This window comes from Sander lucioperca, chromosome 14, assembly GCF_008315115.2.
Source record: "Sander lucioperca isolate FBNREF2018 chromosome 14, SLUC_FBN_1.2, whole genome shotgun sequence".
NCBI lineage: Eukaryota > Metazoa > Chordata > Actinopteri > Perciformes > Percidae > Sander > Sander lucioperca.
Genome location: NC_050186.1, coordinates 33972986 through 33999994, shown reverse-complemented (window position 1 = coordinate 33999994; position 27009 = coordinate 33972986). Strand labels below are relative to the sequence as shown.

Below are 27009 nucleotides of genomic sequence, written 5' to 3'. Positions count from 1 at the left end.
TATTCCTCTTTTTAGTCAACTTTAGCATGGGTTCATAAACTTATGAGCACCACTGTATATGTGTGGAAATCAGAGTGCACAGATTAAAGGGGAACTATGCATTTTTTTTTTAGCTTTATTTACCGTAACTCAACAGCTTCTGAGCCATTGGAATGGTTAGATCACTCTTCTTGCGTTACTTCCTTACTTTTTCTTCGAAGTTTGTCACCTTTTTTTTAAAATTTTTTCTCACTATTGTCGACCTAGTGTTGGTGTCCTTAAAGGTTGGATTTTTCCTCATTTTTTTAATGAAGGCATTAAGATCAATTTCCAAAAGATGATTTTTTTTTTTATTTTTTTTTTTTTATTCCTCTTTTTAGTCAACTTAGGCATGGGTTCATAAACTTATGAGCACCACTGTATTAAAATGTTCTACCATATAACAGCCAGTGGGTGGCAGTATTGTATTCTGCACTGCTGTCTTTTCTTTCTTCTTCAAACAACAGTGTAACATTGCCGTGTTTGAAATTAGGTAATATTGCCTTGCCTTGTGACGTGCCAAGCCACATATTTCTTTCTGAAGTTAAAATGTGTTTTAAAAAAACATTTGTAAACTGCAAAATCAATGAGTCATCCTCAGACAGAGACGTCAGATTTGATATCTCTATCTCTGGAAGAGATGCCTCCACTCGATTGACTTTTGTCCATTCAGGAAGAAGTGTAATTATTGTGAAAGCAGAAATTAAGCTAATGATTTTGGGAGGATAGTCGAGCAGGAAAATTGCATAATTACACAGATGGGGGAGGGGGGGAGGTCAGTGATGTTTTGTTCAAATGAATTTCCTAAATTAAATGCATGTTTTTCAAAGCACTTGCTGTGTCGTATTGCTAGTTTTGTCTTTAAAGTCGCATTTGTCCTAAGTTTTAGTGTAGCAACCATTTGCTTTTCAGCACCATCTCAATGCACTACTGATGTGTTTGATGCCAGCAGAAACTAGTGGGACTTTATTAAACCAGTGACTTATTGTTACACATCCATTAGTCTATACCCACGACGTTCCACTTCCGGGATTGCTCCAGTGCCGCTGGAAATTCTGCCGGATGTCCTTTGTTTCGGCCAGATATCCGTTACCTTCCTCTTTCTTAGTGTTGGCGTTTTAAAAATTGTGATTGGTTTAAAGACATGTAAATAAACCAGAGCACGTTTTTCTCCAATCCCAGAATGTTGTGTGGACTAGCCAGACCCTCCTCCGCAGCACTGTGGAGGACAAGTTCATGACAAGTTCTGACAAGGTGGATTTTGTAGATGTGGGTTTTCATAGTCTCGCATTGCCAGGCCTTCCTCCACAGCGCTGCAGAGTGAGGTCTGGCTAGTCCACACAACATTCCGAGATATGACAAAAACGTGCTCTGGTTTATTGGCCTTTCTTTAAAGGTCCCATGGCATGAAAATTTCACTTTATGAGGTCGTTTAACATTAATATGCGTTCCCCTAGCCTGCCTATGGTCCCCCAGTGGCTAGAAATGCCAATAGATGTAAACCGAGCCCTGGGTATCCTGCTCTGCCTTTGAGAAAATGAAAGCTCAGATGGGCCGATCTGGAATCTTGCTCCTTATAAGGTCATAAGGGGAAAGGTTACCTCCCCTTTCTCTGCTTTGCCCGCCCAGAGAATTTGGCCCACCCATGAGAAAGAGAGAGACATCATGGCTTTCAAACGAGCAAAATGGCAGTTGGTCAAGGCCACACTCCCACCCTTCACCTTGCCCCCCCCCTCTCTCCTCCTCAATAGCTACAGACACAGAAATGGCACATCCTAAGGAAAGCTCATTGTGGGACTGGCTCAAGTGGCTGTAATTCTACACCAAGCCTGAATTTTGGGAAAGAGACTTCAGATACAGTATTAGGGGACCACTAAGGTCTATATAAAAGCATCCAAAGAGCACCATGTCATGGGACCTTTAAACCAATCCAGATTCTTCTTGGGGCGGCGCTAAGCAGCAGATGGAGCAACAGTGCCTCTGCAAAATAGCCTCGGTAAGGAACTTGTTTTGGTGGAACGTGTACGTTTAAACGTTGTTTTAGTTGTGCAAGAGAAAACTCAGAGTCAACAGATTTTCTAGCTATCTGTTTGGATTGAAGCAGTTAACCACAGTCCTCATAAATCCACTGGAGTTTAGAATGCCAACACAAGAAGGTGAGGGACATCCGACCGAAAATGAGGAACATCCGGTGGAACTTCCGGCGGCACCGGAACTATCCCGTAAATTAATGTCGTCGATATAGACTAGGGTTTGAATAACCTCTACAGTACCTATTCCTCTCATGGCTGAAAACGTCTAATAGAAGTGAAGGTGGGTAGTTCAACCAGACCACTCGGAATCAGGGTCCCTTAGTACAATAACTAGGACATGCATGCCATCTGCTACTGTAGCAATAATGCCATGGGAAGGGAAACCTTTAAAACACTGGTGATAATTGTTTTCCAACTTCCACTTAGCTGGATATAACCTGTCATCCAACTTTGGGCAGCTGCTCTTTTTCCATGAAGTTGGAAGAAAGAAACATATTTAGAAAAGGATGGCCATGAAGGCTATCTGTTACACATTTATAGTCTTCAAGTCCAAGCCAAGATAACCCTGGTGACAGCATCAGTAGCTTTCAGTTATGCAGTTGAGTTATGCACTAAGTGTTTCCTTGGACTTTTCTTTTAGACTCTCATTCAAGCTGCGCTACATTTCTATTTATTTAATTGGATCCCCATTAGCCACTACCAGGGAAGCAATTACTCATGCGGGAGATGAATTAGCGTTTCCTAAGTACACAATAATTCAATAAGTTTTACTTACAGTTAATATTATCTTGAAAGTGTGTTAAAATAAACCATCAGATAGACAAATTAAGCATATCTCTGTATTAAGGACACCTAGTACTACAAAAACCAGCTGAGAAACCTTTTGTTAGAATTTTTTTAGGGTTATGTGTTTTGTTTTTCATATATGCAGCCGCCTATAGAGATTTCATCCGATCAACTTCAAATTTGGTCTGTGCCATCTTAAGATGTTAAAGATGAAAAGTTATTAAAAGAAAAACTTTTCGTCATACAGTCCCTCCAGAAAAATGTGATTATGCGATCGCATAATTCAATGCATAATCAACCAAAGTCCGCATATTTATGCGGGGGCCGCATTTTTTCAAATACGCCGCACTTTCGCCGCATAAATTGCCGATTTCCGCGCAAAATATGCGGGGCTTTCATGATATAATCCCCGCATTTTCTTGAGAAAAAAGTCACATATATCTTAGCAGAAAGTTGAAAAATGTTGCGTTTACTTCACACAAGAGCAGCCATTTGCCCCTGTTGCCAGGGGAACATTATGAAGTGACGTAATTACGCGACGTGAACATCATCGAAAAGCTGCAAACCCCGCGATGAAGCCATGATGAAACCGCAGTTTTTGCAAGTTCATGCAATTTTTGCAAGTTCCCGCAATTTCATCGCATAAAATTGCATAAATATCCCGCGTATTCCATCGCATTTTTTAAGAAAACGTGCCACATAATCAAGGATTTTTGCCCGCAACAATCACAAAAAAACTCCGCATTTTTCTGGAAGGACAGGTCATAGGGCATGGCCGTGGCAGGCGGCCATTTTTTTTCACCATCGAAACAGGAAGTGGGTGTAACTGGAGTGTACATTGTCCAATTGGCTCAAAACTTTTCAGGATTCATAAGAGTCCCACCCTGACGACATCTACATGCCGATATTGGCTCAAAGTCATAACGCCCCCTAGTGGCAACAGGAAGTAGGCCTAAAAGTCAAGGTGCTATACTTTAACAAACTCCTCCTAGAGATTTCATCCGATGGACTTCAAATTTGGTCTGTACCATCTCAACACCTTAAAGATGAAAAGTTATTAAAAGACAAACTTTTCGTGAAACGGTGTGGGTGTGGGTGTGGGCGTGGCGTGGCGGCCATTTTGAGTGTTTAGCGATGAACGAGAAAGTGGCAGTGTACATTGTCATATCTGCTTGAAATTTCCCACAATCAACAAGAGTCCAGCCCTGAGGACATATACAGGCCAATATTAACTTTTGGTCATAGCGCCCCCCGCTGGCAACAGGAAATCAGCTTTATATGACAAACATCATCCGATTTACATGAAACTTAGAATGTGTGGTCTACTTGTGATACTGAGCCGCCCCCTATACTTTAACCATGCCCATGTACTCAGGCCACACCCCCTTGTATGGCTTTTGAACCGTTTAAGGTAGAGTCTTGTGTGAGGTATCATTGAACTCAGCAGAGAGTTCCTTTTTGATTGGTGATGGTTTGACCCGCCCCCTATGTGTTAGCCACACCCCTTTTCATAACTAATGACCCGTTTGATGTAGAGTCTTGTGTGAGGTATCATTGAAATCAGCAGAGTTCGTTTGTCATTGGTCATGGTTTGGCCCGCCCCCTATGCTTAAGCCACGCCCCCTTTTACAGCTAATGAACTGTATGATGTAGAGTCTTGTGTGAGATATCATTGAACTCAGCAGGGAGTTCCCTTTTCATTGGTGACGATTTGCAGTGTCTGAGTGCCGCGCTAATGCACGGTTGCAAGGAGCAGCGTATGCCAGTAACCCCGACGCGCGTAGAGGAGCGAGGGCCCTTCCAACACTGAAGGTTCCCTTCATTTAACAACCGGAAGGGAAATGTAAACACCTTTTTTGAAATAGAAATAATTACCTATATAATCAGAGATCAGGAACAATTTACATTAACTCCTGCAATAAAGTATCATTTTGTGCATTCATCACATCTGTCTTTGTTTTAAATTATTGCAAAAGTAAGCCAAAATATAACACACATTGCACCAAAACTGGAATCGAGCATATTGCATAGTCATAACAACAATCCGCTATGGAGTCCCAAAGTGGTCAATATTAAAAAAAAAAATATATATATATATATATATATATATATATATATATATGAAATTAATAATCATATAAATAAAACTTGGACAAAATGTGTAGTAAAACATTGGGGCTGTAACGAAATGTGATATGAAACTGAAATCGCGACACTCAGATCCACGAACCTGTGTCGCGGTGTGAGAAGGCAGAATCACGACACACCCCTTCCAACTCCCATAGTTATCCTTCCCGTCCAGATCCAATGCTACCACATCTTTAAATTACTATTAGTAGTTTTGGTGCCTTATCCCCCTTTTGTCGGGTACATTTCGCTAACTGTAAAGATGGCTAAATGTGAAGGGAGTGTGTGTGTGTGTGTGTGTGTGTGTGTGTGTGGGGGGGGGGGAGATTTTTCGCCACGAACACTGGTAACGCTAACGGAAGTGTAACGTTACGAATGGCCACTGTTCTGACTTGGGTGCCTGGGTCTGTTTCCCGATGGTTCAGTAAACTGCCGTTAGGGTCCTTAGCACCGGAGTTAAGTGCTGACCGGGTTTGGATTGCTGTAATGATAGTGGCTGGCTGCTAGCTGGCTGGGGGCTGACTGTGGATGTGTCCCCGGGCCGGGGCTGTTGTCAGCTCTCATCCCGACTGAAGCCTGACCTAACTGAGCGTGTTGAACGATGTCGTAATCTTATGTTACCCACCAAGAATTAGCTAATGTTATAGACCAAGCATTAGCATTAGCTACTTGTCAACCAGCACCTTTATAGTAGGCTAACCTTAAAGCAACACCAAAGCAGTTTTCCTCTTCGGTCCCCCTACAGGTTGGAAGCGGAATTGTCCATTACCGTTACCATTATTCTTATGTCTCATTTTTGGAAACATTATTTTAAGGTACAAAAGAATCTTTGGTGTTGGATCGATCGATATTGAAATCAATCAATATCAATAAATAAGGTCTCTGTTGTATTACTGTGTTGGCCAAGTGGCATGTAATCAATGACAAAACGATGCCATGTGGCAGAAAAAAAGTTGTATTACGTTTACTGAGTATAACTCTCCTCAACCCCCCCTCCCCCAAAAGAATCGAGGTTTGTATCAAATCTTGGGTCAAAAATCGTGATACGAACCGAATCGTGGGTTTGGTGTATCGTTACAGCCCTATAAAACATAATCAAACCATTTCTTTTAAACTCAGGTCGTTAATATGAAATGTTATTTCATAGCTTCCTTAACATTTCAGGTCAATTTAGTTTATTACAGCAGTTTTTATTTTAAAGTGTCCTTTTTAGTCTGTTATTTCCAAAGTAGTCTCGCATTGCCAGCTCTATCTCCACAGCTCTGTGGAGTAAGGTCTGGCTTCAACACAGATAAATTCTGGGATATAAAAGAAAAAGAAAGGCTCTAGGTTGTTCGCTTTAAACCAATCACAATCGTCTTGGGCGGTGCTTAGCTCTGGACGCAGCAACAGTGGATCTGCAAAATAGTCTCAGGAAGGAACTTGTTTTGTTGGAACATTTGCACCCCGCAAAAGAAAACACCACATACAATAAATGAAGTTAACTGTTGACACAATACAGTAACATGAGCTATTTAAATTAGCTGGATACATGGTTAAACGTAACTCTTACTGGTGTATGTACTGTGTCCACAGCACTCCCGCCAATCGGTCCCAAAACGTCCCAGTTAGATAGTAATGCCGTAAACATATTCTTTGTAGATCTTTATAATCATTCCCCGAAAAAAAAACAAGCAGGCCTGCCTTGTTGCACGATCCAAATTTTCTTCAAATCTTGTCATTTTCAGCGTGTAGCTCGAAGTTTGTTTTTGAGAGTTTGAGAACAGCAACACACAGTGAGTGGAAGGTTATGGACATCCGCCCGTGAGCCACGCCACGATGTCAGGCAATTATCCTGGAAACGTACTTCTGTTGATCCAGACTATTTCCAAAGTGAATGTTTAATTTTATAATGCCACTATCACAAAATATGTCTGCCCTGCAAGACAAGCAGGGTGGATAGTACGGCTATGTGATTGGCTCTTCACTTATTGAAATGAGAACAACAGCCAATCACATTTTGTCTCGAGTGACAGACAAAACCTTTATGCTTGAACTTTATGATAAAAGTGACATTGGGAAGAACGGCATTATGAAATAAAACATACTTTGGACAAAAACATGCTAAAATGAAATATAAAACGACCTGTAATAAATATGATAATATAATATCTGAGTTTTGAAATTTACTTATATTTCATACTTTGTATTTATTCATAGTGACTGGGCTGGGACTGCAATACAAGGTTAAGTTCAGGGTGAGTCATAGTGGTATTTGAATGGGCCAAAGACCACTAAAAAATGGGCTATTACGGCAAAAAACATCTCTGGGGGGGCATGCCCCCAGACGCCCCTACACTACCACCAAATTCCACCAAAAAAGTTGTTTCCATCAATCATAAATGAAATGTAGGCTACGTGGAATCCGTGATTTGGTGAGATAAATGGTAGAGGATTTTTTCAATAAAAATCCTCCTCATGAACAGTCTGGCCCCCTCACTTGGGAAATTACGGCTACGCCCCTGGGACACAGACATAACAGACAGCAAGAAAACAATTGAACAGCATTAAAGCAGTAATAATAAACAATACAATATCAGCAACATAAGACAATAAGGGAAAATGTTTAGTTTGTGAAGGACACAGGAAGGATGGTGTGGACACGATGGTCTCTGCCTCTTCATAGGCTACACCTGAAAACACACTTTGGTCTATTTTTACAGTAGTGTACTTCTTTCAAAATACAGTGGATTAGTTCCAGTGAAAGCAACAGTGACTAGTTTGTTTAACTGAAAATGTTGTGTCAACTGTTGGGAATCTCAAAGCATTATTCTGACCGCTGAACATGAAATTAAATAAATAAAATCATAGTTTTCCTTAAAGGGATACACATACAGGTCAGTTGAACTCATTAATTGGAGTACTACTTTTCATAATAATGATAGTATAACTAAAAAGAGAAATGCTGTGCTGTGTAAACCTTTAAATCTTTGTATTGTTAATGTACTAACCCCACTAAAAGTCATTTTTAGTTTCTAATACTTTCTGATAAATAATGTAATATTTGCATATTTAATAACATACTAAAAGTTTACCAAAGTTTGACCACTAGAAAGGTGTAATTTTCAAGATAGCGTCCAAGATGGGCAGGACACCCTTAAAAAATCATGTAACTCCTACTCAGTAGGCTATGTGTTTTTGGACATACCCTTTTTTTGCTTAAAAACAGACTTGACATTAAATGTAAAAGTTATTTAACCAGTACTGGGCAGGCCTTAGCTCTGACCTTGTCATCGAGCAGACATTGATGCAATCCTTGAAAAGCAGTGGAGGCTTGACCCATGGAAGTGGAATGACTGAAGAAATGCGAGCATTGTGGACCATGTCTACACCCATCACATCTGAATACAACAACGCCATGCAGGAATTCAATGACCTCACCTACACGACCAGCGAGCAGCACCGAGAATGCTCAGAAGCAAGGATGAAAAGAGATCACTCTGATCTAGAAAATATCAAGGGAAAGCTTAGCATTTGCACACCATTCTCTCCAGACCCATCTCTGAGAAACATTGTAACTGGTGTTGTTGCCAAAGAGGAGGTGAATGTGCGTGAGTTTGAGACTGTTGGAATATCCTTCAAACGGAAAGACCGGGCAAAAACCCTTGCAGATGACTCCACCATCAAAGTTGCCCAAGATCGAACCATTGATCCTGCTTTGTTGTTCCAACAGTTCCTGATCATGTCGAAAACTGGACAATTTTCACTGGAAGATGTAATGAGCTATGAGCTCTGCTCATTTCCTGCAGCCCTGTTCGTAGGCAAGGAAATCATCTGTAAAGCCAACAAGCCCCAACATCATGTCAAAAACTGGACAATTTTCACTGGAAGATGTAATGAGCTATGAAAGAAATCTTCTGTAAAGCCAGCATGCCCCAACTAGCACAGGCAGTCACTGAGTTCTTAAGCAAGAAATCTAACAAAACTGTCCTGGATTCCATCCCACCAACTGAGTATTATGTTCTTGACGGTGGCTCCCTGGTTCACCGCTTGGCATGGAAAAAGGGTGACAGTTACGGTGCCAAATCATTTGTTACCCCATAACGTCTGCCTCCAATTGAGTCCTCAACCAAATACCATTGCCAAAGAGTTTACTTCTAGATCATGGTGTGGATTGGAAAGGAAGGTGACATGAACACAGTGGATTGGGGATGGAAACTGGTGGACAACCGGTTCCTGCCAGTTATAACCAGTAAGACTGCTGCCCCAGAAAGCCTCCTGCAGATGATCCACTGTAATTGCACAACTGCCTGCCAAACACAACAACAGTTGCAGGGTATATGGACTAGAGCTGAAGATCTCTGCCCGAACGGAACCCGACGGGGTCCGTCGGGTTCTGTCTTAATTTCTATCATTTTACACTGGCTCGGGCCGGGCTCGGGCTTGCGCTCCAGGAGAATGTATAAATGACTCGTTCTTGACGAAAGACAAAAGAGCTGTGTGCGTGCGGCGCAGTCTCTTTTTTCTTTTTCTCCCCTTTCTGCCGAGTGGTGCGTGTGCCCACTCGCTGTGTGAAGCGCGTGTCCGCGCTATTCACCGACATGTACTCTAATCACTGCTGATAGACGGCCTTTTGTTCAGTCGGGCTGTAAACGGGTTCGGGCTTTTAAAAAGCTGTCAATCAAAATGTACTTGTCGGGCTCGGGCCGAATTCTGTCGGGCTTGGTCCTTTTCGGGCCGAACTTTTAAGGCCCCATTACAGCTCTAATATGGACTACCATGCATGCCTGCTTGTGGACCATGTCAAGTTGGGAATTGTGAGAATCACTATAATCAACCTCTATGGGAGGAAGAGTGTGACGACTAATGGTAAATCTAGTGAAGGTCACAGTCAAAAAAGTATAAAAGATAAACCAGATAAGAGGAAACAAATGAAGAAAATAGAAAAAGATATGTATAAATAAGAAAAGTATTTAAAAAGTATAAAAAAACAAAAGACAAAAAAACCAAAATGCATTATAAAAAATATTTTAAAAATCTGTAAAAAAAAGTGGAAGCCCTGTTATGACTAATTTTACAGTACCACAATTTTTTCAAATGATATGAGGAGGAGGAGAAATATGGGATGGTATATTAAGGGAAATTGTATTATTAAATTGTATGTAATTGTATTCACCCTTATTTTTAACATAAATATGTTTGTAACCAATTGCTTTAATATAAAATTGTACTTTTAATCACTTATCTATCATGCAAATATGCTAATTATAATATTAGATGGCCAAAACATGTATCAGGCACCAGTATTCCTGGTCTAGGAGGAATACAAAGGAGTAATGGTCATTTTAAGGACCTGACGGCTGCCATTTTGACAATGGGGCCTTTCTTGGAGTCAAACTTTGGTAAACTTTTAGTATGTTTTTAATTACATCTGATACTACTGTAAACCACTGAGAAATCTTTTGTTAGAATTTTGTTGTGGTCAAGCCATATTTGCAGCTGACTATTGAGCCAATATCGGCCTGCAGATGTCGTCAGGGTGGGACTCTTATGAATCCTGAAAAGTTTTGAGCCAATTGGACAATGTACACTCCAGTTACACCCACTTCCTGTTTCGATGGTGAAACAAAATGGCCGCCCGCTACGACCATGCCCTATGACGAAAAGTTTTTCTTTTAATACCTTTTCATCTTTAACATCTTAAGATGGCACAGACCAAATTTGAAGTTGATCGGATGAAATCTCTAGGAGGAATTCGTTAAAGTACGACATATACATATATATACTAATTTTGAACTTTCAATTCAATATGGCGGACTTCCTGTTGGGTTTAGGGTATGGCTCCAATGACGTTTTTTGTACGTCTTGACATGCTTCATATGTGTACCAAGTTCCGTGAGTCTATGTTAAACGTACTGCAGGGGCTCAATTTTTTTTTTATTTTGTAGGGGGCGCTAGCAAGCCATTTTTGTGTGCCTATTCCCGTGTCCTGTGTGGACACAATAACTGTTCAGCAGGCTACACTTAAAATGTAATCATCCTGTTGCTCTTTTGTAAATCAGTGACCTTAGCTTCCTCTTCTATTCTTACTTTCTTTCCTCCTGTACTGCTGACCATAGTGACTATATACTAAGGAACATATTAAAGTGCCCATGATAGAAAACGTTCTGACTTTGGTATTTTCAAAAAAGAGCTTCAGTTCTCTGTGTGGGCGTGTTTGGCTGAGTCTGGATCACGGTACAAGCAAGACGAAGTTGTACAGATTCCTGATTTTCTCTCCCGAGTATAGCTGAAACTGTGACGTATGAGAAAAAATCCTAACAAATAAACTTGTCCTACTTCTCTTGATAAAGGCCTGCCACACTCAGATACTGAAAAAAATGTTTTGTTAAGTAATTTCTTAAGAATCCAAACATTCTGAGTGCATGTAAGTCATGTCTGATCTGGCCACTGTGACTCACAGTTACCAGAAGGCAGTCTCTCCACTTCCTGCAATGAAGTCCATATGGATTTCACAATCACTAAGAGCTCAAACAGCAAATGGATTTCCAAGGACTGTATCATTGGCTACCTTTAAAGGGAGTGTTTGCTGCAGGGTGTAACTTGACACTGTAACTCTTTCAGTTTTATTCTTACCCCTTATTGCCTTCAAATTAAATTCATTCTGTGTGCAAGATCCATGACAACCAGTCAGACATCCTCATGTAAGTATTTAAATGAATCGTTAAAAAAGCCTAAGGAGTCAAGAATATCCCCTTTATTTATTATTTTGGCACTGAATGAACTGATCATTCTTTTTGCTAATTCTTTTTTTAACAGGTATCAAGTGTAATAAGTGGAGGTTTCTGATGTCTCGTCTATGATAACGGCACTAAATCAATGAGGGCTTGCTGACAAGTTTACATTAAAGGATTAACAGCTGATCCCAAATGGTCCTTGTAAAAGGGATTATGATGATCCTATGGTTATTACTGGTCTCACTGTTCTGCAAGAGCACGCAAGATGGAAATGGCCAAGAAAGTGGTGAGTGCGTTGTCCTTGAACTTCTAGGAATAACAGCATTAGATATGCTTTACAGCTGATACTATACTGTATTAATAGTATAAGAATGTTGCCATATTTCCATGCAAATTTAAAATGCAAATGACATTGTATTTTAAAGAAGACAATGGTCTCTATACTTTACATTTACTGTAGATTATGAATGTATTATGCAGCCTATTTACTGTAATTATAATTATAATTGTTTAAACCCAGTTTTTGGTTCTAATAGTACTTTTTCAAAATGTTTTCATAACACGTACTGGCATGCTATTGGCAATATGAATAGATAGCCTGCGGTATATTTAAGACTAGCATGCAGTTTTGGTTAAATTGGTGGAGTTGCGTTCACAAACCCTCTCAGCTTAAACGTGACATACAGTTCAGGACCTGGGGCCTCATGTATAAACGTTGCGTACACAGGAAAAGCTTGCGTACGCTGGTTTTCACAGAATGTGCGGGCCGTCACGCAAACTGTTGAGCAGTGGTGAGAATGTGCGGGCCGTCCACAGAGTCTTTTCTGGCTCTGTAACGTGGCGAATTCTAACAAAAGAAACAGACAGACAGAAAATCACCAAACATTACAAAATAAAGTTTCCACTACAGTTACCGTCATTCTTCTATGACGTTGACTATTCAAAAACATAATTACCACCGCTAATAAAAGTTTGATCATTGATGTGGATGGATTCACATCAGAATGCCAAAACCCAAACAGGAAATTCTATTAACTGTTTAATCCGCCACCACTTAATAACTTCTGTTCAACTTGAGGGTGTCAAACGAATGACAAAATCACTCAGGAAATGCATGTCACCCTCTGTATATGGTTAATATTGCACACAGCATGGATTATTTGCCACATATGAAATATATACTCGCTGTGCAACTACAAGACTGGCCTGGGAAAATGCAATTGTCTCTGTGAACCTGACTCGGGCTCATCCATAGGGCACGTGTGATGCTCAATTGATCCGTGGATTATGTGTAAATAAGTGAACAAGGTGTGGGAAATTAGGTGTCGCCTATAAAAGGACGCGTAAAAGATATTGCTATACTTGATGCGCAATGGCTGCTCTTGCACTGTTTGAAGACATCGCAAATTGGAGAATCCGGAGAAAGCGTGTATTCAGAGACCAAACTGATTTGCTGGCCCACGATGATGACTGGCTAATGAGTCGATTCAGGTTGCCAAGGGCTATCTTGCTGGAACTCTGTGCTGAGCTTGGGCCGGCTTTAAAACGTGAGACAGTAAGGAACCACACGTTACCTGTCCCCTTGCAAGTTCTCACCACGCTGGGCTTCCTCGCAACCGGTCAGGCATTTCCCAACCATCACTGAGCCGCGCCATGCCAGCTGTATGGAACGGTATCATCCGTATCACACCCAGGTACATAAGATTTCCCTTCACTGTCGGTGAGCAGGCCAACATTAAATTGCAATTTGCAGCGATGAGCCGATTTCCAAATGTAATCGGAGCCATCGACTGCACTCACATTGCTATAAGGGGACCATCTGATAATGAATTCGCTTATGTGAACAGAAAACACTTCCACTCTATTAATGTGCAAGTGATCTGTGATGCGCAAATGTGTTTGACCAATGTTGTGGCACGGTGACCTGGCTCTACTCATGATTGATTTATCCTGCAAAATAGAAGTGTTGGGAACATACTTCAAGCAGCGGCGCAGGATGGCTGGCTTATTGGTAATATATTTCATTTATGATCATTAGGGTACGGTCAAATAAGGCAATGATCTTGTATTGGCATCTGAGTATGTGGTTATTGAATACCCGTAGGTGACCGTGGTTACCCGTTGCAAACTTGGCTCCTCACCCCGCTTGATTGTGATTTATAAAGGAAAGGTGCACAGAACCTGGCGTACCAACGGTTTTATACATTTCAATATTTCTGTGCGTAGGTACTTTTCAAGTTTTGGCCGTACGCCATCTTCTGGTATGAAAGCTGTGCAATCTTTTATACATGAGGCCCCAGCAATCCATTTCTGGGGGTCCAATGGAGGGTAGATGCTAGATTGGACATGTCAACGTCACCACAGGCATACTGCGACACCAGTCAACAGACATGAATGCAGTGTTTATGTTTTACATACACTCATGGCTGCCAATGTTCAACACATTCTTATGAAGGGTTCCGTATGATATCGTACGAAAATGTATGCACACCAAAATGTATGATATCCTACGAAATTAGGAGACCGCCGGCTGGTCAAGTGACGTCAGGTGGTCACGTGACGCCGGCTACGAGCTCCATGACGCCGAGCGGCAATGCTAGTGGCTAATGGCTCCTGCACACTGCCTGCGTGGCGTGAGCGTGGCATTTCTGTTGTGTGTCAGTTGCGTGGCGGCTGCGTGGCGTTTTCTATGTCTTTGCACACCAGAAACGTGTCTGCTGCACTGCGGCACTGCTGCTGCTAGCCTTGTCTGTACACATGTATGTTTCCCATTGATAAAATGAAATAATAGCTTGTTCTTCAACCCTATTTTGTCAATATTTTTTTGTTTGCACAGCAAAGACGTCGGCAGTATTGATGGCATAGTAGGCTACAGAATATTTCCTTCTGTATTGACAGGTGCAATATTTGAAAATCGCTAATTATTTATTATTATTTTTTAAAATTACATTTATATCTGCATTTATGTCAAAACTTAGAGACTTTCAAACATTAAAATGTCATTTATTAAATGTATTTGTGTCAAAATGACATATAAACATCTTTTCATATTCTATTTTGCCTGGAAACGCTTCCAACACGCTTGCGTGAAAAATAGGTGTCGGTCCTGCACGTGCTTTCGGCCCGGCTCGAGCAGCGCCTGAGACGTGCGTGTCACGCAGGCAGTGTGCAAGCTCTAACCTGTTAACATGGTAGCCGAAATAAAAACGGACACGCCACGCAGCTGACATGCTCACGCCACGCAGGCAGTGTCCAGGAGCCCTAAGCCGGTACAGAGCTTCGTGATGCCGGCTACAGGCCTCCATTGTATCAGTGGTAGTTGGTGGTTCAATTACCCCCAAAAAATAGGTGACTTTGAGCCGTGTACAGAGCACCACGAGCTGTCAGTCGTTTCCACGGACATTACGGTTCAATTTAGTCCACAAAATTAAGCGTTTTGCCACGACACAAATTAAGATCAGGCACCAAAACAACTAGTTAAGATTAGCAAAAAAAGATCGTGGTTTGGATTAAAACACACATTTCCTGGGAGAAAGTGTGGTGCCTTAAACAGTAATGCTGTGATGCTGTATGAAGAGGAATCCGCCGACACTGTTCTTGATTATAAAAAGGTTTATTACAAGCAAAGATTCAGCATCAATTTTACAAACTCCTGCAGAGAGCTTGGAGAACGACCAACCCAAACCTCAAATCAAAGTTATAGACTGTCAATATACCATATTTCCCCCCTTCGAGACTTAATAAAGTCTCGAAAAACAAGAAGAGTAAGATCACAACAAAAGAACAATTTCTCCAACACATGTTCCTTGTAGTATGATTTTAACAATACAATAACTTTATGGAGTGTGAGAGTGAAAACCTGTCTGGCAGCTATCGTTCCAAAATATCCTTCAAACAATTGAGACAGGAAAATCTCTCACGGTCCCTCTGCCCAGGCGGCCACGCACTGTACTCCAGATCAATTAGAAAATAAATCTTTATCAATTTGTATAGCTATAGTTCAAGCAAATACATGGGAAAACCTCAGAAAATGAAATAAAATCAAAACAATGTCCAAATTCAGGCAGGTCGACCCTTCGGATCTGAAAAAAGGACTTCTATTTCCTAGACCCCATTTCCCTAAGCGTCGAGAAAAAAGAAAAACATCTGAGGTCTCCATATATTCACTTCATGACAGAAAACATCATTCTTCAAACAATCAATGCAAGAATATTATACAAAGTATATGTTACACATGCAAACATGTATATATATCAGACAAACACAGGAATGTAGTCCACTACATTGCAGCTTCTCAGCAATGTTGATGTGGTGAAATCTGAACAGATCCACACCGTCCTGGTTCAGAAGTCTCCTAGTTCCTTCATATTGTCCATATTTGTATCTGAATCTCCCTCTGCACATTACCCCATATGCTCTGGAAGAAAAGAAAACACTGACCAGTATCGTTTGCAAAACAACACATGAAAATTAAAAACATCAAATAAGAATAAAAATTAATAATATCAAAAATAATATATGATAATATGAATCACATTCCATTTCCCCCCTTCGACTAATAAGAAAACACTAAATACCACTACAAAATCCAAAGAAATGTGAAAAAAGCATACAGTAAACCAAACCCTTATTTATAAACAAAATTTCTAATTCCCTCTTCGCCGACCATTGATAGTCAGCAACAAAAGTTATGTCATTTCTGAAAAAAAAAATAACTCTTATCCTGATGCATCAATCACACCTTCAACAAATTAAATCAAACAAATCATAAACATCCCTTTTTAACACGTCTTGGTGTAGCCAATTGGGGATTAGAGAAGACCAAATTTATTTTAGGAGCCAATCATTTTGTAGCATGTAATTACTCGCTTTTTACAAAGTACCACACAAAGTCTCTCTTCACTGTTTGGTTACCAGATAGTGGGTGTAATAAATCTCCTTATGTTCAACTCTGTCAACCTCATCTATGTGACATTCCTGTTTAAATTAGACAAAGGCTGAAAAGTAACATGACAGAGCAATATACTAGCATAAAGCAATGCAGCCACTTTGCCACATTATAAAATTATAACCATGCATGTGTTAGTCAATACTGACTTCTCAATTGCCCAAAGCAAGCATTCATTGAAATTTAGACTGATACTTAAACTAACATCTCAACACATCAGTGTAGCCATCTTAAACTATGAAAATTATCCTAAACTCTTCACATTTAACATCTTTACATTTTCATCCTGAACACAAGACAAACCATGTCTACTTGCTAATGTAATGTGCAGAACAATCGTTCCTCTCCAATTGTAATCACTATCAAAATTCAATAAACTACAGAGCTTCACTCTGGAGTTTTTGTAAGTTATTTTACCTTCTAACTCTACAGACTTCATTAACACCACTGCAACTTATGCAGACTAGTGAAATTCAAATCAGATTTCTAAACCTCTATATAAATGACAAAAGATGCTGATCCATCGTTGGTCTATAATAACTGATTTCCATTCGCGAATCTATACTTAGAGAGAAATCATGAACAGATAACTGGTACACTATAAACAACAAATTAACCAATGCAAACAACTTTTCATTTGACTAGAAATATATCTGTGATTGGGAGTTAATGTCAGGCTATTTAGCTTATAATCACACAATTGTTCGAAGCTTATTTTTAACCAAATTCTAAGAACAGCACTCTCAATCTGCTGTTTGTAACAACTTTACATCAATCCAATCCAAATTCATACATGAGATTACTTCCCAATAAATTATCTGGGCAACACTCAAATAATAGAAACATCTTCAAAAGTTGCCTATGTCATTAGAGCACAAAAATAAAACAGTGAAATGTTCTTTTAACATTTCCTGACACACCAACCAAAGTAGCATATTTGTCACTAGTCTTGTTAGAAGCTGTCACAGGAAAGTCATTACAAATTTAACAAAATAGATTTCACCAGATACTGACAAAATGTAAGGTTTTCATACCAAGTTGCTTAATTTAGATGTCTTAACCCTTCACATAGCTGTGTTCACATAGGAGTAACTCTATTTTAAAAGCAAAAATAATTACTTCTTTAGAGTATGTGTATTTTCAAATTGTGTATTTGTTGGTGCATTACCTCCTTTTTATGTGTTGGTGCGTCAATGCGTCGATGCGTCAATGCGTCGATGCGTCGATGCGTCAGAGCAAATCCGATCTCTCTCACTCCTCCCTCTTTCTCTGGTCAGTCTGCTGATGTCAACGCTCATCTGTGCAGATCTGTATCAACTCGTGACTGTCCTTGTCCTCAATTGTTGGATCTCTTTCCGGCCCTGATGACACCAGCTGACACCCCCCTTTCAGATCTTCTGGGCATCTCTAGAATCCTGGTTCCAGACTCCTATAAGGGTTCACCGGTCCTCCTCTGTAATTTCCTCTGGAGTTTCTTCCTGGTCTATTACACTCACGGGCAAAGTGTCCATCCTGTCCACAATTAAAACACGCTTGTGGTGATTGCATAGAGTATGAATCAAATCTTCTTCCTCTTCCTCTGCCTAAGCTTCCTCGTCCTCTTCCTCTCCAGTTCTGTATCTGTCCAAAAACTGGCTGTGGATATAAAACAACTGGAACCACGAATGGTGGTTGGGGCAACTGGCTTGACTGGAATTGTGGCGGTAATTGTTGATTTGGTGGGCATTGATTCTGCACAACCAAAACCTGCTTCTTGTCCTTCTTATTCTCCACCAGCTGCATTTGATTGAGTTTTCTGAGAGTTTCTCGGTCCTGTTCTTTCTGCTCATTTCTATATAGCTTCACTTGATGGGCTATTTGATTTGTATAAACACCTATTGTCATACTTCCAAGTCCCACTACTTCTGCTAGCTTACTCCTTACTAGTAGGGGCAGCCCCTCCTGCAGTTTGGTTCGCAAAATTGACTGTTCCAGTTGGCTCAGATCTGGATCATTTCCTGTAATATTTCTCCACACTTGATAAGCTCTCGACACATACGCTCTTGGATTTTCTTCTTGTCCCAATGGCTCAATCAAGATGTTGTCTGGATTCAAATTTGTTGGATACTCATCTCTCAGCGCTCTCCACAGACGACCTCTACTTGCGGCCAATAACTCAGGATCATATACAGAAGTCCCCACATGTCGATTAAGTCCGGCTCTCTGGAAGATTTCTCCCATAGCTGGAATCCCAACAAGATTAGCCAAAAAGTCTCTTAATATCTCCTATGGCAAACTGTGTTCCCGTCGTAATTTCTTCCAACTTTGCAATCCAAGGATGTGCTCCCTCTTGAAGAGTAGGCAACTTATGAAGAATATCTGACATATCAGTGTTCTGCAAGGGCTTATACTCCAAATCTTGAATGATCACTGGAAGCCTCTTCTTCCTTGTGCCCCTTTGTCTTGGGCACAATGTATACTTCTTCTCCACTTTCTGGGATCCTTTTTTCAGCAATTTGTCCCTCTGTATCTTCAGCTTCTCAAAGTGCTCTTCCAATCGCTCCATGTCTCTTTCAATCTCTTCTATGCTAATCGCTGCAGGATGAAATCCTGTAGCTCCTCTGCTCTCCAAATCTTCATTGCTGTCTCCATCTTCACTTTTATAACACTCTTCTGAATCACTCTGATCATCATCATCGTCATCATCCTTTGTCTTCCTAAACCTCAGTCTGCCCTTAGTTTCCAGATGTTTCATTTTCTTCTTACTTTTGGAGCTTGGATTCATCTTTATGGTTGTTTCAGCTTCTCAATTATTAGTTCATCTGTGAATGTTTCACCAAAGTACTTTGTAGGCATGTGTAACGTTACTTCTTTAATGTCAGTCTCTGGTCATGCCCTGAGAGCCATCTGGGTGTCCAATTCAGTCACTTAACCATGGACAGTTGTAAATCTGTCGCCCCTCCTTCTCTGCTGCTCCAGCTCCAGATGCAGTTTCTGGTGCAAGTATGTGGGGGATGGGACCAAAGTTGACTACCAAATCAGCTTGTAAAGGAGTGAGACAGGTCTGCTCTGACATCCATCGAGGCACACTGAATAAACACAAAACACAACACCTCCGAGAAGCATTACTTGTACTTTAATCATACTCATTTTAGTTTTCTTGCTTCTAACCTATGACATCATTGATTCAAAATGCTGCTACAAAAATATTACCTAAGTAAGAAAAGTATCATAAAATATGTACTTCAAATACTAAAAGTAACAACACAGAAAATATTCCACATTTTTAAACTGGAAATGATCACAGTAGTCCTGTCAACTAACTAAGCATTTAAACAGCTAAACATTTCAACCAAACTTGTAGGCCTATATATTTGTTGAACAGTCTAACAACAATAAAACATCATATTTCATAAACATATGTTTGTTCTACACAAATCCTAATTCATTTTTTATGATATGTCAGATTACAATAATATCCAAAAGCAATTTGTCTTGGAAATTGCCATTAGTCATTCCTGAAAATTACATAATTTATCTCTTTTCCCTAAGTTTTTGGTGCTTGTGGTATAGCAGTTTTTACTATTTTCATCTAAACGTTTACCCTCCTGTAGATTGTAACCCCAATGCTCGAGTTGTCTCTGTAACAACAATATTAGTATGAACTCCAGTATCCTAATTCAAAAGTACATTTATCTCTTTCTTTGTCTTTCTGTCACTTTCACAACACTCTCTTTCTGTCTTTAACCACCTTAGTACCTTATTGTACCCTTAACTTTCCCTTCAAAATCAAAAACCTTATAGAATTATCAAATTTTGAATTGTTTTATTCAAAGTAAAATCATTTTAGATGCCTCACCACTCAAAACAAGTGGTCCAACATTTTAAAATGGCAGAGGTGACAATCCTGAAGCCCATCAATCAGTCCTCTCATCGCTTACTTTCAATAGAGGTATAGAGGCTGGAATTTTCTTAATCCAGGGTGATCAATCACTGATATGAGTTCCAGCAAATCACCTATGCCAGCTATTAATCTCTCTTTTTCCTTTTTCTTTCAGGCCTGAGCCTTATTTATCCTACTTTTATCCTCAAATCTTTCTCCCAATTTTTCTTTTCATGCTTCAGAAGCAAGCATAGTTAAGGCTTCCTAACATAACTCTCATTTATAAATTGAATGGATCCCAATCAAATAGTTACATAGTCAAGCAACAGCCACTTTAATGTTTTACTGAGCTGCACTCAACCCCTCTTCTCCTTTAGCCGCTTCGTCTCTGCACTCAAGTGCAGGCAAGGAGTGGCCTAAACTTTCTGTGAAAACTTGAATTCTTAGCATTCTTGGGCATGTGCAAATCAGTCAGCAGTGTGATTTCACAGTGAGAGGAATCACTCAGCTTACTTCAACATAGAATTTCTTAATCTTACTAGTTTCAAAGCGGCAGATAATGCAAATAGCAATATGCTATCACAAAGCAGTTTAAACGATCTCAAAGAAATCAGAGAAAACTTAATGATCCTCAGCAAACAGACCAGCTGTTCCTCCGTTTTTTCCTCAACAGACCACATTAAAACAACAATGACACAGGACAAAACAAACCAACACAACACAAATACTAATTTGAAGCTTCCTAAGTTTACTATAGTCTAGGCTATTTTCACATCCTCCAAGGAAGGCTCATAAGTTTTTATATGTTTTTGAAAATGTTCTCTCAAAGAGACTCATAGATTGTTAAACAAAAGTCCTCCCAAAGAAGGCTCATACATTTTAACACTTTGAAAACGTTCTCTTCAAAAAGAGACTCATATTTTAGCCATAATGAACAGAATATCTTTCCTTACAGATAACTAAGACTCCTGTTCTCAACCAAAACATATATATATATATATATCTATCTAATATAGGATCATAAATCACGCATGTAGGCCTACAGCCTTTTCACACACAGCAGAAACACCACTGTTCACACGCACTCTCTCATACACACTCTCTCATACACACAAAAGTCGACATCATTCATCCATGTAATTCCTAAAAAAAAGAAGAATGCTTTCCGCCGTATTCTTTTTCCTTTTTCCTTTCTTTATCATTTCTTTCCTAAATTTAAACATGTTTTTCCGCTGTTCTCTTTTCTTTTCTTATTTCTTTTTCCTTATTATTTTGTTACCTAAGTAGGCTATAGAATTCCAATGGGATGTCTGCTTCGGACACTATTCGTCAACAATGTATCGATTTGGCACACATTCCATAGCCTACTTCAGTTCCTTGAACTGGCTTCAACTTTTATCTAGTAAAAGAACTTGAACTTTTATCTAGTAAAAGATCAAGACTACGGCCCGAGATTGAATTTTTTCAAAGCGCTTTCTCAGATTAACGGCGTTGTCCTTTATTCTTTGTTCCTGTTATTTTCTCTTTATTCTTTTATCTTCTCTTTATTTCCTTTTATCTTCTCTTTATTTCCTTTTATCTACTCTTTATTACTTCTTGTTTTTATTTTCTCTTGTTTCCTTTTTCTTTATGTTGTTTAAGCCGAATTGCCCTGGCCAGGGTTATCAACTGTTTTCTTTAATCCAGTTTGCCTATTCCTTAAAACCTTTTCACATTGTCTATGTGAATATTCCTTAATCCCTTACTTTTCTTTTCCTTTTCTCTATTTCTTCACTTAAATTTCCTTTTCCTCTGTTTCTCTAACTTCCTTAAGCCTTTGCTTCATTTTCTCCTCTTATTCCTTTTTCTCTATTTCTCTAGCTTCCTCAAAGCATTTGCTTTGTTTTCTTCTTATTTCTCATATGTTAACTCACACTTCCCCCTGTCTGCGTTGATTTTAACGCAAATAAATTTAGAACGGAATCCCCATCACACAGCAATCACTGCACAAAACACACACAGGTTCGACACGGTGCAATCCCTCAACGCACACACAGAGCCACACACGAACTGACCAGCGCCCAAATTGTGAGAAAGCTCACCTCATAGTCGACCAATGAAGCGGGAGTCAGTCCCTGGTTGCCCATGATGAAACGATGACCTGGGAGATGCAACCGATCCCATCCTCGTCGCCAAAATTGTGGTGTCTTAAACAGTAATGCTGTGATGCTGTATGAAGAGGAATCCGCCGACACTGTTCTTGATTATAAAAAGGTTTATTACAAGCAAAGATTCAGCATCAATTTTACAAACTCCTGCAGAGAGCTTGGAGAACGACCAACCCAAACCTCAAAATTTGCCGCTCTGCCTTTTCTTTGTGTGGACAAAACTTATATCTCAAGGCATTGAATTAGCATAGGACGTGATTTGTAAGTATACCATTGGATCGGATAACTGACCAATCAATCCCTGTTATCTGGCACAACTCCAACAAACGTCTCTTCTGTCTTGGGGGGACCTCTACTCATGTTAATGATTTCCAGATGTTCTCAGTAAATGTAGGGTAAAGTTCATGCATCTCCTTATACCAAAAACTTAAGTCAAAGTGTATAGAAAGTTATAGACTGTCAATATACCACAAAAGGCTTTAGTATTCTCTGGGAAGCGAACTCCGCTCTTTGGCTTGAAAGTCCTGTATGTTAACACCCACCCAACCACCCTGTCCACCTCCCTATTCTGCCAGCCACGTTCTTATGCAGCGGCCATCAATGTAGTGAATACGGGCAGAAAAACGTGGAATGCTTACGAATTACAGTGCTTAACTTTTCGTAGATTTTTGAGCGAATGGTTCGTAAGAACAGGCTGTGTTGTTAATAATTTCTCCCCAACTTCGTATCACATTCCTGTTAGAACATGTTCGATTGGGTAGGTTTTGGTTTAGAAGCCTTATAAGTGATTTTGCTGCTATGCTCCGTAACAGTCATTCCACTGCTACATCTAGCTACATGCTAACGTCAGGGAAACCTGTAATCTTCGTTGCCGTTGTTGTTAATTTCTCCTCAGTTACAGATGACATTGCTTCTGGAACATGTCCAGCTGTGTAGTTTTTGGTCTGAAGCTTATTAGAGTCTTCTATCGCTATACTCTGTTACAGGCAGTCTTCGGCTGCAATGACGGCCGGCGTTGTATCGAACTCCGTTTCCCGTTGACATCTGTTCCCCTCTACCTAAACCCAAACCAAACCAAAGATTTGTCCTCATCTCAATGTTAGCATGCTAACATTTGCTAATTAAAGTTCAAGTTTATCAGTGAAGTGTATGGAAGTAAACTGCAGACTGTTGTCAATGCTAGTTAGAGGCAGTGGGACATATGTTGTCTGAAAGGGGTATAATGGAAATATAACAAGTTTTGCAGGTAATTGGTCATAAAACATAGGGATCACCCACAGGAAAACCACCAATTTCCCAGAGCGCCGGAGGCTTGCAGCAAGTAGGCCTAGGGGTGGGCGATACTGGGAATTTTGGTATCGATCCGATACCAAGTAAACACAGGGCTAGTATCGCCGATACCGATACTTTTTACTTGTAACGTCACGATCATTGAATAATTGTGTTTTTGCCTTTAGTTAGTTGATTATGATTATGATAAAACACAGGACAAAGATTTTAGGCAAATCTAAATGTTTTTATTTACTAACTAGAACAATATAAAACAATGTAACGGTATAAAAATAATATAACAAAATATAAATATAACAAAGTCAACAACACAACCAAAAATACCTTCCATTACACACAGATATCTGTGAAAAATAAAGTCAGTTGTGCAAAATAAGTAAACAAAACCCACAATGTATAAATATGAATATGACTGTTCTGACTCTCCGCTCTCCACCTCCGGCAGAGCAGGGAGGGGGAGGGGGGAGAGAGAGAGAGAGAGAGAGAGAGAGAGAGAGAGAGAGAGAGAGGTGCGCTGTTTGCACACTGCGCACAGACTTGGAGAGACGCTGTGCTCGCATGAACTCGGGAGAGAAACTGCAACAAAAGTATCGATCTCGATACTATCGATATTTAGATCGATACGCCCAGCCCTAAGTAGGCCTAGCTGCTTCACCCTCCTCTGCCTGCTGCCTCTCTCTCTCTCCCCTCGTCTGCTTTTCATCTCTATTCTCTTGCTCAAAAGAATACGGGACGCCATCGAACTATAATGACCTGTTCCACATTCTCGAAAACATTTAAATATTGATGCACGGAACTAAAAATCTTTTAGATAACACAAACCTATAATTTCTCTAGCCTACTCCAAGGGTGTTTTCACATATAGTCCTCCTTAAACAAACCAAACTCATTCCTCTTAAAGTGGACCAAAAAGTGGACCAACAGAAAACGGACTCAATTCTTTTTGCGTTCACATTGTGGGTTCATGAAAGAGGATTCAGTTCTCTTTCTGGTCCACTTTAGTCTGATGAGTGGTCTACTCAGACCACCTCCCGAGGAGGTTTGAGTATGTTCGCTTCAGAGGGGTCTGAGTCCCTTTTTAGTGTTCACATATACGCAAAAAATGCTGACTAATAGTATACTTGACAAAAAGTTACCTTCATGTGGCGATGACAGTTAAGTTTAGGTACCAACACGACTAGCTAAGATTAGAAAGAAGATCGTGGTTTGGGTTAAAACAACTGTTTCCAGTTGTACTCCCGGGACACAAACACCCATTTGGTGGGTGAAAGTCATGTGTTTTCGTGAGGACATGAACTCCACTCCACCGCTTGAAAGCGCTGTGTATTATGACCCCGACGTCCACCCCAACCACCTCCCTACACTGTGATTCACACTCTTATAAATAAGCAGTCAACGTGGTGTATACAGCATCAAATACGTGGAATACATACAAATTACAGTGCATTACTTTTCGTAGCGATGTGTAAAAATGCTTCATGAGAACAACCTATTGCCTCTCTGCGGTTTATGATGAGTATGGTCATGTAAAATACACTATGATCATGTTCCTCAGGTGTCCTGCATTGTGGATCTCAGAATCTGAAACTAACCAGCTCCGGTCAGATGATCCTGTTAACATGGGAAGACACGCCTTTGTGCTCTGCAGTACAGGATGTGCTGATCTATGAGCTGGAGGTTCTCATAGCAGACAACAAAGAACATTATGTAAGTGTTCATTTGCATTACACCAACGTTGCTGACTTCCATGACAATAACCTCAGCTTCTGGAGTAGCCAAACAAACACACCTCTAATTTGGTTATGGAAATATTTTAGGATGAAGTTGCTGTGACGCCTGACCAGATAGGATCTACTCACTCCTGGAACTGGACGTCATATTTGGCATTGGAGTGTACTTCCCATTCAGTGAGGCTCAGGTCCCGATACAAAAACTATACAAGCCCATGGAATCAAGAGACTCTTCCTGGTTAATATTCATTTGACTTACCTCCATGTTTTGATAATCAACAACATTCAAGCTGTCATTATTACACGTTTGACAGTCATGGCACTGCTTCAGATGCTTATAATGTCCTATTATTATGCTTTTGCAGGGCTTGAAACATCAAGAGCAGAGGTTTATCCAAAGGACAAGCACTTCAAGGTTGGCAGTACAGTCACCTTCTGCTGCGTTCTGCCTGCTGGGGTAGTTTTTGGCAAAATGTATCTGTATGGGTATAGTAGCGCTGATATGAACACTACCAGGATCAGCAATCAGACCTATGCCTTGACCGTCCACCTGAACCAGGCATCAAGCAACAGTTGCACTAATGTAATATGTGAACTGTATCCTTCTGTTGAAAATGGGGCTTGTGCTTATATTGGCTGTAAGTATGACTTAGTATTGTGCTCAATTTTGGAGTCTTAAATTGGCCTACGTCTTGTTAATAATTGCTGGCTGTTCTTTTTTTTTTTTAATACCTGCCATCACTCAGACCCACCTATTGTCACGGACCTTCAATGTGAAACCCGAGATCTGCAATCAGTCGAATGCCACTGGACTTATAAAGACTCAAGCCTACCCTTTAAGAGTCCAACAGAATATCATCTACTTGAAAGGTATAATACAACTAAACCAGATGTAGTCAGAGGTTGGAGGACAGAAGCAAACAAGGCTGTAAGGGATTTGAATCTTATTAACTATTATACCATGGTCTGGGTGAATACTCAATTCTGATTGGCTGCAGGGTGCCCATACAAAAGTGTTGATTCGTGTTGATACCTGGAATGATTTTTCCAGGTATTAGTCTGACCCTCAGTCATAACCAGGGAAACAGAGTTATTGTTTGGGAAAACTTTAGATTTTGATTGTAAAACGTATTAAAATATCAATGAATGTTTAAGAAAAGTATATATTTGGCAAGTGACCATGGTATAAGCGGGTTAATGCCCTTCGAGGTGTCCATTGTCAGGTATTAACGGACGACGGCGAGGCGTGAACCATCCGACGCCTCCGCCGAAGTTCATCAATAGCTGACAATGGACACCTCGTCGGGCATTAACCCTTACTTAAATATTTCAAAGAGTACTACTCCGATTTA

General features: G+C 40.2%; 1 protein-coding gene across 3 annotated transcripts in view; it reads left to right on the top strand.

The window, feature by feature from the left end:
* The first annotated feature begins 11527 nt into the window (after positions 1-11527).
* Positions 11528-27009, top strand: part of LOC116041381 (leukemia inhibitory factor receptor-like) — a 30927-nt gene continuing 15445 nt past the window's right edge. For 2 of the 3 annotated variants that reach the window (XM_035991375.1, XM_031287268.2), the window contains exons 1-6: positions 11528-11647; positions 11763-11966; positions 25483-25634; positions 25745-25895; positions 26023-26295; positions 26404-26527. In XM_035991375.1, coding sequence (XP_035847268.1) covers positions 11873-11966; positions 25483-25634; positions 25745-25895; positions 26023-26295; positions 26404-26527 — 794 coding nt within the window. In that variant the 5' untranslated portion in view covers positions 11528-11647; positions 11763-11872. The remainder of the gene's footprint in view (positions 11648-11762; positions 11967-25482; positions 25635-25744; positions 25896-26022; positions 26296-26403; positions 26528-27009) is intronic. The other variant, XM_031287269.2, reaches the window with a different exon arrangement.